The 18649-nt window shown below is 38.2% G+C and overlaps 1 protein-coding gene across 2 annotated transcripts in view; it reads left to right on the top strand.

Annotated features, from left to right (window-relative positions):
* Positions 1-18209, top strand: part of TSPAN8 (tetraspanin 8) — a 77560-nt gene extending 59351 nt beyond the window's left edge. For both annotated transcript variants that reach the window (XM_073215598.1, XM_017639873.3), the window contains 6 exons: positions 4470-4607; positions 5937-6011; positions 6111-6218; positions 10050-10193; positions 13032-13115; positions 16890-18209. In XM_073215598.1, the coding sequence (XP_073071699.1) occupies positions 4470-4607; positions 5937-6011; positions 6111-6218; positions 10050-10193; positions 13032-13115; positions 16890-16943 (603 nt within the window). In that variant the 3' untranslated portion in view covers positions 16944-18209. The remainder of the gene's footprint in view (positions 1-4469; positions 4608-5936; positions 6012-6110; positions 6219-10049; positions 10194-13031; positions 13116-16889) is intronic.
* Positions 18210-18649: the final 440 nt, after the last annotated feature.

Here is an 18649-nt window from a genome sequence, read left to right as displayed (position 1 = left end):
GGCAGTTGGTGTTGAGAGGAATGCCGTATGACAGTGAGTCCAGTCACCCCGCTGTCACTCAGCTTCTTGCTAACTATGTAAGATGAGCACAACCTCCTTTCCCCGACCACATGCTGTTCCATGCCCTGTGGCACAGCTCTTAGCAAAATTTCCATAGGTTTGGAGGAAGTTTAGTTCATATTAATTCTGGTTCCAGTCTTTGGATTCCACATGGGCTGTTTCTGTATCATAGTAAGTGTCACAGATGTGGAAAGAGTGTGTAGTGGAGGCAGGGGTGAGGGTGGAGAGGGTTGTTTGGTTAGTTTTGCTCAACATCATCCCTGGACCATTTCCTGGCTCCCTTGCTTCCATTCTTCTCTTCTTCTCAGGGCCTCTCAACACCTAGATTATTTTGCTGACCTAATGCAGGGCCATTTCCTTGTTCTCTGTGCTCTGAGCGTTTGCCCAGATTCAGGGTCACACCTTCTACTTCCAGATCCGTTCCAAGATATTTGCCCAAATAAAGTTTCCTTTTCTAAGGGGAATTTTGATTCCTATTTGATAATTACTAAGCTATATGAAGACAGCAATTAAGGTAATCGTTTTCCACAACTTATTACCCCCTGATGCTGCCGAGTGCCTTTGGAGGCAGCCTAGCTGAAAGAAAGGTTAAAAGCAAATTAACATTTGTTCTGATTCCTTCCTTAAACTAGGTAGCCCTTTTCTCTCTTCTCTCCTCTCCTCCTCTCTTTCTCTTTCTCCCTTCCTCCTGCTTCCCTCCCTCCCTTCTTCTCTCTTTTTCTTTTTCTTTGTCTCTCTCTCTTTCTTTTAAAATTGACTTTCTACCCTCAGAGAACCCAGAGAATTACAGTGGCAGTTAGTCACTTCCTCATTCAGAGCCTCCCCATGGTGAAGAAACTGGGTGGGAGAGAGACAGGTGCAGTAACTAGTTGGTGACATCATTTCCCCCACTACTGGGTGAAGTTTAATGTAAGACCTTGTGCAGTGAGGATGGGGAGGCAGGCAGAGGAGCACAGGCAGGCTCTTGGAGGCCACGTCAGGGGCTGCTGAGCTGCCCTTGAGGTCGGTGTTGTCCATTGTTTCACTGACATCACTGAGGTCCTTGCTGTCACCACCACTGTCCTCAGCAGTCAGGTCCTTCCAAGGATGGGCCTTTTCTGAGCTTAGAAGCAAGTTGCCCTTGCCCTCCACCTTGTTCTTGATGGAGCCCAGCAACATGGGGTTGCCCTTCTCGATTCATGTACTGTTTTACACTGATAAATATAACTCTGACTGCCTGATGGACTTGGGCTCTGGGCTTGAGCCCAACAAAGGTATTTGAAGATGTGCAGAATCTCTATTGTCTAGAAACTGGTATCTGACTTTGGGACTCATAATTAAGCACAGTGATTAACAGCCACCTATTTAGAGGTTTGTAACTCTGTGGGGAAAATAAGTTCCCAGCCTGGGGCAAATTACCTTTGAAGCTGAAATCAGTCAGAAGGAGAAATGAAGTGGGAGAAGCTGGTTCATTGCTTACAGACAGTGTACTTCTGTCACTCCTGACTCTTGCAACCCAGTTGTAAAAAGGGACCCCACCAAACTTTACTGGCCCAGATATACCCTTGCTTCCTCCACCCTTTTAATCACCTATTGATATGGAGATGCACTAAGGCCAAGTGAGAAATTCTGGAAATATTGCAATTTTACCCACAAGGTTGTTTTGGCCCTTTTAAGATGTGTAATGAATCTGTATTTTATTTAATTTTATTTAAAAATTTTATTTCTGGTTTATAGGGGAAAAGTTTCTCCCCCCCACCCCCACCCCAGCGCTTCTAGTAAACAAATTTGGTGTTTAGTCTGTTAAGAAGTTACACACATTGAAATTATTAAATGAGAACTGTTGTCCTTGAGAGAGTGTTACTGTACATCTGGGGATAAACAAATGAATTAATAGAGCTAGACAGCATCGTTAGTTATATTTTGACTCTTGTGCTCTGTCAGCTTCTAACTGGAATGGAAGTCAATAGCTGCCAGGACAGTTTTAGTCTGCCTGACTTATGTGAACTTGGCTTGATTTGAATTTGCCCAAAGTCAGTGACAGAGGATCAAGACTGCAAAAAACTGAATCTCGCTAGTGGAGGAACAGAAGCATCAGTTTTAGGAGCATGAACATAGACACATAAGAGACGGCGCATGGAGGTCTTTGTGCACATCTTGTAGGCACTCTCTGGGCTGAAGTTCTAGGAATGCTTTGTTCTCCCTCAGGATAGACTCGGCGCCATGAGGCAAATCCTTTGGGCAGCCATTCTTGTCCCAAGAGAGCCCTTAGAATCCGTAGAGGACCCTGAGTCTCTTCTTGAAGATTGAGCCATTGTTCTTTAGAAATCCCCCCTCTTGCCCTAACACACACACACCGTTCATCCAGCACGGTTTATAAAGCTCTGCTTTCCTTCTCCTGCAGCAAGCAACCTAAACTCAGACTTACACTTCTTACCTGCAAAGGTCACCCCTTGTTGGACTGGGCTTGAAACAGTGACCCCAAGCCAGCCAACACACCGTCTTCTGGCCAGTGTCTGGCTGTGGGTCACCCTGCCCAGATAGGGCTCACTGACGTGTTTTATTACCTGATAAGTAAGTGCTGGCTGCACTCTCCAGGGCTCACTCGTAGATCTTTGACCTCTTATTTCTCTGTCTGGGCTATCTAAGCAGAGTCATGATAACTCAGCCAGTGAGGCCTTAACCCTCTCAGATGCCTTGGAGTTCGCCTACTCTGGCTGCAATGTTCTAGTGCCCCCGCATTCCGTAGTGAGTGGGCGGGGCCGGTTTCCTAATGCTGCGTTTTTGTCATTATCTGTTTTGACCCAGGTGTAATGCCTGTTTATTAACAAAATGGACTTCTTACCTTTGTAGTCTTAACAAGCAAACAAACAAAATTCAAATCTCAAAAACACTGAAAACCAAGCAAAAACTCTTCAGGACATAAGCAAACTTTCTAAGCATGTACACTGAAACAGTATCTCTTAGGCAGGCCTTAGGTGTCATAGGGGCTGACCCAGTTCCTTTTATAAATGGGAAACTGGGGCCCAGCAGGGTTCCTTGATTGTTCCAGGATTAGAAACTTAATTACATATAAGGACCCTGACTAGAATATAAATCTTTGTCTTAATGCTTTTTCAACTGTCAGCACATTTCTTCCTACTGATTGTCAAATAGAGGTTTCCGCTAGGTTCTGCACTGATTTAAAAAGTCTTTAAAAATGTAAAGGTCAGATTAATGATACCAAAAAAAAAAATAAGTAAAGGTCATTAACAGTGATTTTTAAATTTTTTCCTGTTTAGGTGCTGACCTTATGCTGTGTGGTACATTCTAGGTAGCAGAGTCTCTAAGTTAGTCGAAGACCTCATGCTCTGTCTAGAAATTGCCCAGTAAATAGAGGTCATACAAGATAGACGGGCTGCCTGCGGCAATGAAGTGTAACAGAAGCACAAGGTTTTACTTTTAAGTTGGGATTTACTTCTCGACATATCTGGAGGACAAGTGGTAGATTGAGGCTAGTTGTCACGAAGGTGATGAAGAAGAGTACATTTGTCAGGGAGGGAAAAACTGAATTATGCAAGATGGGTAACTCAACCCTTCAGAAAGGGCTCAAGGATATTTTCCTGAATATCCCATTACCTAACAGTCAGGCAAAATAAAGGGTTTCTGGAAGACTTTATAAACCCTACCTTCTGGGAACAAGGCAATGTCAGGAATTAGACTTTTATTTTCTTAGCTCACATTTTTTTTTGGTTTGTTTTGGCAAATATGTAGACTTGTGTAATCGCTCTTATAATCAGTATGCAAAGCATTGTTATTAACCCATAAAAGTTCCTTCATACCCCATTGCAGTTAGTTCTTCTTACCTTCCTACTCTGCACAAAGTCAAGCATTGTTCTGATTCCTATCACCATAACTTAGGTTTGCCTGTTCTTGAACATCATATAATGGAGTCACATGATAATCACTGTTCTGAATATGGCTTATTTAGCTCCACAGAATGGTTCTGAGGTTCATTTATATTGTTGGGACTATCAGTAGTTGGAGGAATGTGGGCTTTGTAATTTAAATAATTGAATTGCCAAAATACTGCAATGCTACTCTTATGTATAAAACACAAAATAGCCAACTCAAAATCACATCATAGATGAAAGTGCCTGTCCTTCTAAGCTTTTTAAAATAATTGGTGTTTTGAAAGCCTATTGCATTTCTTCCATCCAACATCTAATATCTCATCATAGAAAAGTATAAAGTTGGAAACATTATTCAGACAAGTACCACTTCAGTAGGAGGTACACTCCATGAGGTCAGGGAGTTTTGCTTGTTTAGATCACTGAAGTATCCCATGGTCCTAGAACAGGGCCGGCACATAGTAGGTATCCAAAGGATATGTTTAATAATAAACAACAAGGAAAAGGATTTTCTGTGGTTAATCTCTTTTTTGTTTCCAGGTTCTCACCCAGGGGAGTTCCGGTGGGAATCCCTATGTTGCTGTAAATATCCTGATTGCTGTGGGTGCTGTGATCATGGTTCTAGGCTTCCTGGGGTGCTGTGGCGCTGTGAGGGAAAGCCGCTGCATGCTTCTGTTGGTGAGCTCTCCACCCAGATACCAACGTCAGGCTTCCCCTCCCCATTGTCTGTCAGAGGACTTGCCGAAGTTGATGCAACTCTAACTTTTGTTTGGAGAGTTTGATTGTGGAAGCTAATATGTTTACCCTGAGAGAAGACAGATTTCATTCATTCATTCATTATTAATGAGTACCTGGTATGTGCCAGATACTGTGCTATATGATACCTAGGCTTTAAAAGGATTGGAATCCATCAGGGAAGATTGACAAGTAAACAGCTACAGGGGCTGTGGCCCAAGAAGGGAAAGGCAAAGATAGAGGAAGGAACTTTTGAGCCAGAAGCAGAAGTGAATAAGGCCCTTGTATGGGTGAGGATGTGATGAGCTGTGCAGGGAGAGAGACTGACAGTCCAATGCTAGCGTGTTTGGGGAACTGCCAGGCCTTGGGTATGGTATAGAGGGGCAGAGACTATTTTCAGTAAGTGATAAGAGATGGTCTGCGCATGGACTGTGGCCAAATCACATTCCATGCTAAGAAAATTATGAGATAGTGAAATAATCAGATTTGTCATTTAGAAAGCTTTGGGGGGCATGTATTGGGTTGGTATAACCCACAGACACTCATGTTTAACTTACACAGTGGATAATAGTAAATGGATAGAAAAATCGTAAGTACTTATTAGACATAAATCTGACCTGAGACTTTATCAGAGCTCATCCAAGTGTGTTTCTCTAATAAAATAAGTACTGTTCAGTCACTGAAAAAAAACTTTTTAACTCCTTATTATGAGGGAGGGTAGAAACAGAGTTTTAATGGGACTCTAACAGCATTCCTTGATTAATAAGACTCATTTTCAATTTGGGGAATTTAATTATTTGAGGAGCTTCTCGTTAAAAAAACTAACTTGTGGGCTGCATTATTTTAAGTTATGATTCAGTAGATCTGAGGCAGGTTGCAGGAATCTACATTTATAACAAGATCCCAGGTGACGCCGATAGTGGTAGAAGTTTTGTTTTGAAGTCATTCTGAAGTTTGTGTAAGTTTGTATTTGATGAAGAAAGAGAAGGAGAAAGATAATATTCAGATAATTTCACCTACGTTTTCAAACTTCCCTCCTTTCAACATCATACTGGTGCCTACAACCCTATTAATAAATTTTCATTTTAACCACTTTCCTTAGTCTTTGGAGCAAATGTTTCTCAGTATTAATGACCCCAAAATTTGTTCCTTGAGGCAAGGGCAGAAGAAATGAAACATGTGGTTAATACTGCAAATGTTATGTTGATCCCCACTGCAGAAAGTAGCACCCTGGGGTAATATATATTCCTTTTCCTTTTTTCCTATTTCCAGTTTTTCATAGGCCTGCTTCTGATCCTGCTCCTGCAGGTGGCGGCAGGCGTACTCGGAGCGACTTTCAAACCTCAGGTATGTCCACGCAGGATACTTGATAATTTTGGAGAAGTTTGAAGAGTGGAAATGCTATATTCTTACATAAATAATTCCATGATACTTTTCAATTTTCAGTCTGCGAGCATTGTGAATGAGACTCTCTCTAAAAATATAGAGCTTTTGCACACAACAGATGATAATGGAAAAGCATTCCAGAAAGCCCTCGCTGAATTTCAAGAAGAGGTAATTATAAATTGTAGGTCAGGTAGGGAGTTGGACATAGTTTTTTTGTTTTTACCTAATTTTTAGCAGGCGTATTCCTTAGCGATTGAAAAATGTCTGCATTTTGAGATTTTGACCAATTATTCTGTTGCCAAACAGCAAGAAGAATCCAAGAATATTTCTGTTTTTTCCAGCTTCTTTAAATGGACAGAAATTAGACGATATTTTCATGGCAGATTAAGCCTCAAGTGGGCCAAATCGATAATTGTTTTAATATTTACATTTAGATGGACAGTGTGTATGGGGCATCTGGAGAGTCTTTGTCTCTGTCAATCTCTCTCTCTCTGCCACCAGGCCTGTCGCCTTACTCATAAAAATAATTATAGCTATCATTCAGTGCTCCCTAGTATGTACCAGTCTTTACATCCAGCAGCTCCTTTAATTCTTATAACACTTCTGTGAGGTGGATATTTTTTATTTTATCCTCATTATTCCTTTTTGGGTTAGGGTTCAGAGAGGCCTGACAGCTAACAAGTGGTAGTGGTAGAATTTGAACCCACATCTGTCTAACTAGTTAATTCTTTTTAATCAACACAAGCTCCTCCTTTTATTAATTTTTTCTTTATTCAGGCTGCTGTGCTATCTTTAGGGTAAAATCAAAACTTGGGCAGGCATTGCAGGTGTTATACTATCTAGCTGCAACCTCATATTTCAACTTTGCTAAATACTATTCCATAAAGAAAACACCCTAGTCCAGCCAGGCCTGTCTACTCAGGATCTTTTAAACAATTCTGCCCTCTGGCCTTTGCATCATTCCCACCTCGGAAAGTGCTTACGATTTTTCCCTTTCTACCCAAATGGTACATGTATTTTAAGTCTTTACTGAAAGCGTGCTCTGCGAAACTCCTCCTAACCACACCCTCTTTATTCAGATTCCTGTCACATTAACCACATGTAGCATCCATGTCACATGTCATAGGAATTCTCAAAATCTTAGAGGAGAGCTGAATTTTGTAGGACATTTAACCTGATTTCCCATGGAGTGAAGTATTTTATTTTATATGTCCAAATTAAATATTGAAGAGTTGAACGTTTACCATTTTTTGCCCATTTTGTCTTATCCTATATATACCCAAGTCTGATGGTTAGTGTATTCTTTCTTAAGTTGAAATAAAATCTGCCTCCCTAGAATTTAGTCATCATTTAGTCCTAGTTTTTCCTTCTGGAATTTCAAAGGAAAAAGAAAATCTACTGATGCTTCTACACAGTACAACCTTTTCTTTGAAAATGGGTATAGTGTGACTTCTAAAAGCTTTGCTCTTCAAGTTGAAACATCCTTGGTTTCTTGAGCTATTTATCAGATGACATTTTTTCCAGAGTGTTCCCCAGTTCCTCTTTGGATAGACTCCAGCTTGTAAAATTCTGCTTCAGCATCATTTCCAAGAGCCAAAACCTGATATGATTCAGTCCCTGTTTAACTTCCTTTGTGTTGTGCTTTTCCTAGCTCCCCCATAGCTGCATGATCCTCTTTCCTCCAAGATCAGCATCACTCTAGAGCCCAGCTTCACCCAGGTTCAAAGCAGGAAGAATTCAGGCAATTCAGTTTCTCTGCTAACAGGGCTGAACACCCTTGATCCTCCCTGGGTTGATCTGGGGCAAAATGTACTGCAGGTAACACCAGGTCTCTGGTGTGGGTTCTGAGTCACACTTGCCACACATTGTCCTTGGTATTCAAAGCCTCAGTGCCAAACATGGGGTTCTAAATGTTCTTCCTGTTAAAGCACAATTCTGAATTACTTCTGTTCTTATACAAATCCTATGACTGAAGCTCCTTGTATCCACACTGCTTTGTTTTTTCTTTCTTATCCACCTGGACTATCTTTTTAAAAATAACCTTTCTTTGGTAAAAGAATCCTACCCCAAACTTGGCTGGATGACCTGGGGCCCCACCACACACAGACGGAAGTTCTAGATACTAAGCGGCTTCGTTTCAGGGAATTCCCACACAAAATCTCTGCTAACATTCTCATGACATGAGCCTTTCTTGGATTCTTGGTGAGGACTGTTTGTCTCGAGGTTATTGTATCACTCACTTCATAACGCCTTGTTTACCTAGCAGTTATAACACTTTCACTAAACCCTGACCAACTTCTTCCTGCACATATGATCTGGTGACCAGATAACATACCATATTTAGCCTTTCTACCTCCTACCCTACCCTGTCTTCTGCATGTCTGTATGCCTCCTTAAGGAATCCTGAGGTACATTGTATTCTAAATGTGAACTGATCTGTGAATGCGTATAATGGGACTTTTTATTCTTTGTGGTCTGGAGTGTTTATATCAATTAATATATTGTTAAGATTATTTTGTTAGAAACCATGAGCAATTTATCATGTCTACCATGGAAACAGGAGGGGGATTGTTTCAAGATTGCCCTTTTCATTCATACTGATTGACCTTGAGACCTATTGAGATCTCCAGCTCTTTGCCGTATGAATGTGTGCTGAGCTCATATATTTGTGCAATTAAGTCTTTGAGCCAAAGTGCAAGACTTCATATCTGCCTCAGTTGAACTTGTTAGTTTAAGTCCATTGGACTATCTTTGGAACTTGATTTTGTTCTCCAATGTATTAACCGTCACTCCCAGCTCTGTGTCAATGCAGAGTTGAAAAGATACTTTCCATGTCGTTACCCAAACCATTAATATCAGTGTTGTGTGGATCATGTTCATGTGAAAGCATAATGGAACAACACCCACAAAACAAAAACCACCACCATAACAGCTGACACAGTGGCCCCTTCAACAAGCGAGGCCCTGGGCCAGGCACTCATCTCTTCATGTAGGTTTTCACATTTCTATCTTTATAACAAACCAACAAATTAGATACTAGTATTAGCAAGCATTATTACCTATATTTTACAGATGAAGAAACTGACACAGAGAGATTTAATTAATGTAGGTAACATGGTCACCCAGCCAATAAGTGAAATTTCTTTCAATATTCCAGCATTGCATCTGAGCCTAGAAAAAACCATCCAGTCTTGGTTCTGTTTTCTTTGCAAATTCCTTTTCTACCTTTCTACATGAAGAATCTTCTCCTAATAGAACAAATAGAACAAGATGAAGGATAATTACTTCTCTCTCTCTCATCTAACAATATATGCTATACAATGTGAGTCTTTGGGCTTATCACTTGTTTTTCTTCTCAAAACATGGCCACAAATTCCCTTCATGTTTGCCCATGTTTCTGTTTATTCTGGGCCTTGACCTTCCTGATGTTATTCTTAGAGTTTCACCCCTCATTTGTCTCCCCTCTCCTATTTTACAGATGTCCATGTAAAAATCAGCTTCATGGGTGGGAGACTCATTAAACATCTTCTTTGGCCTTGGAGATGCCTGGTACCCTTTTTTCTCTTATTTTCCAAAAATGATCAAAGACCGTGAAATGGAAATTTCATTCTTAAAACGTCTCATCTCTATTGAGCAAAAGTTCTTTAAAGAGCTCTTGACTTCCTCGTGAATTTTTGGAAGCTTCCTTCCTGAAATCTGGGAAAGATAGATCTGATTCTGCCCCTCTCTTGTCTAAAAACTAGAAGATGGATTTTTCATCTTCCTCCAAGTTCCTCAGACTATTTCATCTGCAACCCTATTTTTCCTTCATTAATATTAAGATGGAAATAGAAGACTCCTTCATTCATGCTTTTACATTTAGAGAGGTGGGTGAGGTGACAAACTATATTTTAGTATAAAAAAATCTTGATAATGATTTTAAAGAATATGATTCAATGTATTGACAATATTTTTATCTTCTTTAATGACTGCTTTTCATATCTACTTTTCACCAAACAGTTTAAATGCTGTGGATTAGCCAATGGAGCTGCTGATTGGGGAAAAAACTTTCAAGAATATTCCAAGTCATGTGAATGTCCAGCTACGTCAGATATGTCAGATTCTTATTGTACATTGTATGATCATAAAAAGGTTTATAAACAGGTAAGAACAAATCAAATTTGGCACAGGAAGTAATTCTGTTAATTTTTTTTTTTTTACAATGAAAATCTTTATAAGAAATTAAATTGCAGCACTTACAGTGGGGATCATGACATCAAAGTCCCAGGAATTTCCCAAATAAAAAGAAATCCTTATTTAAATGTAAAAACAGATTTAAAAAAATGAAAGTATTTCACTTTTGCTATGAGTCTGGCATTATTTAAATTCAGCTTTAATAAATCAAAGAAACATTTTACTGCAAGGAGAAACAAAAGTACAAACTAACAGATAAATGTTTATTTTGTCCTCTATTTGATGACTTTAATAATTATTCTCCTCTCTTTTTTCTATTTTAATGTAAGTTCTAGAAATCTATATTTTCCCTTGAATTGTCAAAGTAGAGCTGCCTTTTTCTAACTAAAGGTTCTTTTTCTCAAGTAATTGTACAGGCGTGAAGAAAGATCTTGGCTTTTAGGGGCTTGGTCCTTGATGTTAAGTGTACCTATCAATTTGCCTAATTATTGCTCCAACTGAGAAGTTGCCTCAGACATTTAAAGTCAGTTGGAAAAGCTGGATTTATCTTTTATGTATTGTAGATATCATATTTATGTCCCTTGTGGATGTGTATGTCCCACATATTGATGTGAATGTCATGTTTCTTATTGTTGCTTAATTCATTAAATATTTACTGACCACCTCCTACATGCCATGCACTTTAACTAGTCCCAGAAGATCCATTCCTGAACAGGGCACAATGTCTGCACTGATGGAGCTGGTGCTCAAATAAGGGAGAGAGAAAGATAACTAGGCAAGCTCTTCCAATGAACTTTTGGCATATTTTGTGTGGGGGCAGGCACAGATGTTATGGGACCCCATCCATCCCAGTCTTTGGAGTCCAAGATATGACTTCCTAGGAGACATGATATCCTCTCTTACCATGTCTTCATGGTAATTTGGATTCACATAATTTGTTCTTTCTGCCTTAAAAGAATACATATGAAAATGGCAGTTGATATTAATGTTTCATTTACTCGCTGTTATTCTTCAATGCCTGCTATGTGTCAGATAGACACTTGCTAAAACCAGACATGCTTCTGGACCCTCTGAGAGGTTATACTCTAGTTGGGAAAGAGATACATACAAGCTATTGTAATATAATGAATTGCTTTCTGTAATATCTGAAGATTATTTTCAATTTAGCATTGGCTTTGTAATGGCTTATATTAGGAATTGTAATAATTGTATATATTGTATAGTAATTGTATATTAGGAAATAGAAAGTATCTCAGGGGAAATGTCTTTCCTGCTGACTATCACATTTCTTTTACTAATCAAATCAAAATTAAGAAGATTCTGTTCTGAAGGCAAATTGCTCTTATAAGTAATTAAAATAACTCACAGGGGAGAAGTTACTCACCAGGCTATAGAGCTCCTATATCATTTCATCATTAAAGTTGTCACGCTAAAGAAGTTTTATCCTAACTTGTTGTATTCCTCCCTACTTAATTTTAGTGACCCAGTATCTACAAGGAAAAGGGTAAATAATATGGTGTAAATGAATGTAGTTTCCACTTAGAATAATGAAGAAATTAGTAAATTCAATTGCAGATGGCTCTCTGCTGCCTGTTAAAGAGTCAACTCAAAGGTGATTTTCCTCAGCATAGATTTTGAAAAGCTCTAGCATTACCCCCAAAACTAATGCACATTCTCTCCAAATTCACTCACAATTCAGCTGAAGATAGGCTGAGAGCTGCACCAGTTTCCCAAAGGGAAGGTCATAAATTCATGAAATACTTCCATCTCCCTGGTGTCATTTGCAAGAAGTCTGGAACAACAAGAAATCTGGAATGGCCATAATTCACATTTCTGCCACCCATCCCAAACTTTTGCCAAGATAACCTGGTTATCTAGAGGAGAAGGGGGAGAAAACTTCAAATATAATTAATGTGACTCAGTAGATATGATCATTAATCTCATAGTTAAACCTAAATGATGTAATAATTTCCTCTAATGTTTACCACTTTGATCAGCTGCAAATGGAGAAAGTCATTACATTCAGTAAGGAAGGGGAAAAGACTGTCTTACTCAGCCTTCTGAGAACTTTTTAATTTAACAAATAGCAATATATTGTTAGCCCTTTATGTGTACAAGATTATTATAAGGATGATACATTTTCTGGCAATATAGATAATGCTGCTGTTACATTGTGTAGTATTTTTCATTTTTAAAGTTATCCTAATAATTTGTGACTGTTGGAATGTTTAGGTCTGGTCTGAAATGTTACAAGCTTGGAATTGCATGCTGGTTTGAATAGATTTCAACAAATGTGGCAGAGAGGCAACTAACTAAATTCTCTTTTTCTAAGATCTAAAGTAAAGGTATAATAGTGGACATAATGATTTTTTTCTATTTAAGGTAAAAATAACCTTGTTATATATTATGATTTTAAAACCTTGTTTTAAAAATGAAAATTTATACTATAATTAGTTGAAACTCTGCCCAGGGAACTCTGTTACAGATTACAAACCTAAAAAAATATACAGTCAAAGTGATAACTCTAAAATGAATGAACAAAAGTAAGGGTAAAATTATCATTTTTACCTAAAGAGCCCTAGATTCACCAGTTACGCAGCTGGAACACAATTTTGCTCCTCCATGCTTTCGAATGTATGAACAAACCATAATAATTACAATTGTTTGGAGGACGGAGGAATATGGAGTGGCTGGAATAATCCAATTCCTTTTTTATTGAGTATGTCCTTTAATAGCAATGTAAAAAGTCAACTCAATAGGAAAAAAATCTTGATTAAAGGTGACATTTTATGTGTTTTTTTTTAACAGCCATGCATTACTGTTATAAAAGATTTATTTGCAAAGCATATTATCATAATTATTGGACTAGCATTTGGACTGGCAGTTATTGAGGTACAGTATAATCTTGCCTTATTGACCATTCATTCCCTGTTTGTTCATTAAGTCTTCTAACAAATATTTATGGTGAATCAAACACAAACCAGGTGCTTCAGAAAAGCACTGTGTCCCTTATGAATTAGGTCTAGAATCTCCCTCTATCAGCCCCCGCGGAAAGGATTACAGTCTTAGGAATTGAGTAGGGCTGTGGTTATTGTTTCTGAATGATCTCTTTACTGGGAAACAAAAACTGAATTAATTTCCATACAGTTCTTCATCCCAGATACACTTTCCCATTGAAAACTAGCACCAGAGTTAAAAGTTCCCTGAACTTAGAAGAAAAAGCACCAAACAAAACCAAATCTTTACAATTTCTTCTCTCTCTTCCTGATTTTGAAATATAAAGCAACTGAACTCAAGAGTGTGGGGAGCTATTTCCTGTTGCTCTATCTAGAGAAATTGAGTAAGTTCTAAAAATTAGAGACAATTGCCTTTGTTTTTCTCACTGTAGGGAGTAGGCACCCACTTACAGAAGTTTTCAAAGAAGCTTAAGGTTTATAGATTTCTCTAATCAATTTGATTTTTGATATTGAAAAAAAAATCCTGGACTGGGTTTTTGTCTTGATGGACTTGCTTGGAGGGGTTTTTTAAAGATCCCGAATGACGCTTTTTACATGGCCTAAAATTCTGTGCAGAGAAAGATGAAATAAAATTATTTTAGAGAAGTATTTTTAGAATCATCCCAGATCTTGGTTAATTTAGATACCAAGTGAGTCAGATTCACTCACGATCACATTTCAGGGTGTTGTCAAGAATCCTAAGAATCCTAGCAATGTATGAGAGTGCCTCCCTGGTTAATGCCTCTTAAGAGCTGGTTGGCTCAGCTGAGTGCCTTATGCTTCACTGCCATGGAATGCTGTACAAGGTCTCTAGTGGGATTTCTGGTGACTTTCTACCTCTTGAGCCACATCTTTGCCAGAGAGGAATTTTAGCTGGAGTTGAAGCATATTTAGTGTTTTAAGTGGTCATTTAGTTTACTGGTGGAATTTCCTAGTCAACCATTAGAGAAAGGTTAGGGACTCTGAGCTGCACATTGGATTGTTGAGTATTACTTCCTTGTAGCTCCAATGAATAGGTCCAAATATGAAGCATTATCTGTTGGTAGATATGGGTCTGTCTTTATGTCTGAAACATAATCAGAGTCAAATGGTGCTCTGCCTTAGGTCTAGTTCTCTTGATTTTGCCTTATAAATATAAGCTAATCCTTACAGAAGGGAGTGAGGAATCAAACACATATATAGTCATACATTTATAAACATAATGAACTCACATATACAACTGATAGAATAGACTTTAAATGAATGACTGAAAGAGTAGGCTTTAAGTGAAGTATTCAATGTAAGTATCAATATGAGTCAAATTCCATATTAGACTAAAATTCAGACAATTGACTCTGTCTACAATCCACCAATGGTTTTAAGAAATTTCTCCAAAGCAAAGCCAGAGACAATAAAGACATAATCACACAGGAAGATTGATGTCTCTCATATCGTAGCCAAAGGCATTGCTATGATTCTGAATATAACTAATGGAAACTAAGATTGCCAGAGGAATAGCATTTCAGTATTTTAAGAAATTGGTACACTTCATATGTCTGTTGCATATTTAGATACTTTATTGGTTGTTCTAAAGCTATATAGAGGGAAATACCTTAATAAAATCCTTCACTCCCTCAATCTAAAACCTGCCCTCTAAAAATTTAAAAAGAAAAAACAAATCGTTTTATGTTCTCTCTCTTTTCATTTAAGAATGAGCTTTGAAAATAGTCTTCTGAAGTGAGTTCCATGGTGTAATGGTTAGTACTCTGAAAGGAGTCTTCTGATATCTAGCCGATAAAAATATACCCCCAAAATGTACATTAGTCTGTCTTATAGGCATTAATGCTCATTGCCTGACATGAAGCCCATCTCCATTCTCTGTTCAAATTCAAGAAAACACAAAGATACATAGAGAAAAAAATACCTCTAATAAATATTTTTAATAAGGAAACGAAAGCAACTATGTACCCAGAAAATATATTCAAACTGTCTCCATAGAAAAATATGAAAAATCACCCTTTGACATTTAGACCTCTGGGGCTAGTCTGTTTAGGGATAGGCTCTGATGGGGTGGGCCAATAGGTTTTCAAGGCTGTGAAGATCACATACCTGAAGGCTTCTTCATGAAAAATGCTTTATTTTCTAAGAAAATTTTATTCTTTAGACATTGGAATTTTCATAATTCTGAGTTAAATAACTGGATTAGCCTATCTGTCCTTGCTTGAATACAGCAACTTATAAGCATAAATAATGATTAGCACTTTTTCACCTAACTTCAGTTAAGAAAAAAAGAGTCATTGATGCTGATCATCATCACTTTGTAGGATGAAAACTATCCTGACAGGAAATCCCAGGAATAGAGTAACTAAAAGAGAAAAATGATTATTTTACAACATATTTTAGATTGCTTCAGGATATGGGAACTCGTGCACACTACTTAGCAAGTTTATCCTAAGTCTTAGTGTATATTACTATATGCTAAACCTCTTTTAATTATTTCCTATTTTATGAGCAATGATAAATTTTCAGAGGCAGGGAAATGCAAAAAAATGTGATCGTACTGTCTACAGTCTGATGAATGGTGGGCTTCTACTTCAAGGATGTGACAGTGAAAGATGATAGCTGCTTCTTATGCCAATATTTTGCCCATTTTCTCTGTTCTTTTCTGATACAAGTCTCTCCGACTTAAAGCTTGGGACTGAGGCAAAAAGACTTAAGTTTCAAGGCTTTTTCAAGTCATTCTAAAAGAATGACTTTTAGAACATCCTGAGTGAAAATTACTATTTTTGCAGAAAATTGGTGTCTACTTTTTCTTTTTTTTAAAGAAGAAAGAAGTATTGGTCAGCATGTCTCATTTGAAATGCATTTCCAGGAAAGAATTAGTAAGCCAGACGTCTCAGTGCAGAGGAGCACTTGAGGTGACTCAGCATAAATGGCACCTTGCCCTCTTCTGCCTCCCCTCAGAGCAGGCTGTTGGGAAGAACGCTCTGATCTGTAACACCCACGGGTTCTGTCTGTCATTTCTAAGTCAAGGCCACAGCATGACAGTCACCGACTGCAGAGCAAATCAGGGCAAGTTTTGAGGTTCCTCATGCTTGGGAGAGCCACTTACTGAGATGGAAATTTTGCCCCAGATTTTCAGCTGTGCTTTCTCACTTCAAAGGTAATCCCTGAATTAAGTTATTCCCCATAGATTTAGAAACTTTTTAGGAAAAAAGTTATTTTTTTCATCCCCAATGCCTAAAAATATGGCAAGAAAAATTCTAGGTCTCCTATATTTTTAGGCAGATGATCTAAAACAGATGATCGCAGCTCTTTTATGGAAGCGGTAGGTATATTTAGGGCTCCAGAAGCCTGAGATCCCCAGAGCTCCGAGACAGATACCCTACTGAAGGGTGTGTCTGTTCCAGAAGGGCGGGTACTCCCGTGGCAGCCGCTACCACACAATCAAACAGGGCCGGTTGGAAGGGGATTGGCAAATTGAAAACCCAGATTCAAACACAAGAAATACTCAGAGAGCTTTCACAATGTTCACTTGTCCCACTGGATTATCTAATTTTTCAAGAAGAGAGATACTTAGATAAATAAAATAGAACTGTCAGTAGCCAGAGTCTTTCCACATATAACAATCTATAATGTCTCCAGCATTTTCCCTTAAATTCTATGTTGATCTTGTTATTTTATTTCCTAGATACTTGGCCTGGTATTTTCTATGGTCCTATACTGCCAGATCGGGAACAAATGAATCTGTGGATGTGTCGAGCTGTCATCGATCAGTGAAAGCCCTTTAAAATCTTGTTTTGGTTTTGTAACTTTAAATATTTGAGTGCTGCATATGTTAGGAGCAGCTATCCTATTACAATGTCTCATTTAACTAGACCACAGATATCTTTCAGAGGTATTGAACATATTTAAGATTTGAGTGACACAAGGAAAATAATATGAATGTGATTTTTACTTAAAATAAAGGTAACATTGTTTACATCATACTTTTTCCTGACTAATCTTTATGTTCAGGTGGCACTGTGCTTAAAACATTCCTCTGGAGCCACCCAGCGGAATACTCTCCATCTCTAAGCGACAGGGCCATTGTTAGTTCGGGCAGTGAGTTACTTTTCAGAAGTAACACTCTCTTTTGTGTGGCGTATCAAGCATTGGCAATGAGATTGAATTAAGTCTCGTTTTGGAAAGATTGAGAGTGGCTCAGCTAAATGACTCACCATTTCTTTTCTATTTAAGCCAATGTCTATTAATGGTGTCTCTCTTTTCTCCATACCTGTTGTGGGGACAAGAAAATGTGAGTGCTGCCTTCCAGCTATTGAATCGCTGGCTCTTCCTCTAAGCTTACTATATGCCTAAAAATATATTTTATCTTTCTAGCTCTCACAGACATTTTTACTTTTTTGTTGAGGTATAAATATACATGCCATAAAGTGAACAAGTCTGAAGGATTCACCTCTGTGAGCACTATTCAAATCAAGATACAGAACATTTCCCACACACCAGAACTCCCCTCCGTGTTAACCTCTCAGCACCCTGCAGAGCCGACTATATACATACACACCTCTTCCTGACTCACACTGGGAGCTTGAGATCCACCATGGTGGGAATACTTAAACTATAGACACTGACAAATAATATGAAATCAGGGCTTTTTTTTTTTGAGAGTTGGTTGTTTATTAAACATTTATTGTTAAGAATACACCATTGTCCTCAGTAAATGCCTCCCTAAAGGTAACCATTCTTCTGATTTCTATGACTATAGATCCATTTTACCTAGTCTTGAATTTTCTACAAGTGGAATAGGGAAATGTGCACAGCAGGTTCTTTTGCTTAACAATTTGTTTTGAGATTCATCTATATTATTACATGCAACTCTACTTTATTGTCATTGCTATGTAGTATTCCACTGTATATGAATATATCACAGTGTATCTCGATTCTCCTGTTGATGTATGTTGCATATGCTTCTAATTTGGCATGAATATGAATAAAGCTGCTATAAATATTATGTTTTTTTGGTACATATTGATACTCATCTGTAGGTATGCAGGAATGGAATTATTTCATATACATATAATTGCATTTACTAGATTCTGTTATGAAATTTTCTGAAGGGGCTGCACTAATTTATACTTAGAAAAGTATGATAGGCCCATCTCCTGAGGAGGAAGAGGAAGAAAGGCGGTATTATCAAATGACTCAGTGTAGGTGAGGAGTCGGAGACTTGGGGGAGCCCTGGACTGAGTTAGGCTTCCTGATGCTGAGCTCCCGTATTAATGATCAAGACAGCTATCCTTTGAGTGTATATCATCTTCCAGAAACTACATTTTTATCTTGTTTCTTCTCATCAGTGTCCTTATTAAGTAGATACTGATATTATCCTCATTTTTCAGGTGAGAAAATAGAGGCTCAGAACTTTCCCAGAGCCAAACTATTAGTTATTATGGA

The sequence above is a fragment of the Manis javanica genome, chromosome 10, assembly GCF_040802235.1.
Source record: "Manis javanica isolate MJ-LG chromosome 10, MJ_LKY, whole genome shotgun sequence".
NCBI classification, from domain to species: domain Eukaryota; kingdom Metazoa; phylum Chordata; class Mammalia; order Pholidota; family Manidae; genus Manis; species Manis javanica.
The sequence above is the reverse complement of the archived record's forward strand: the minus strand, read 5'-3'. Positions and strand labels throughout refer to the sequence as shown.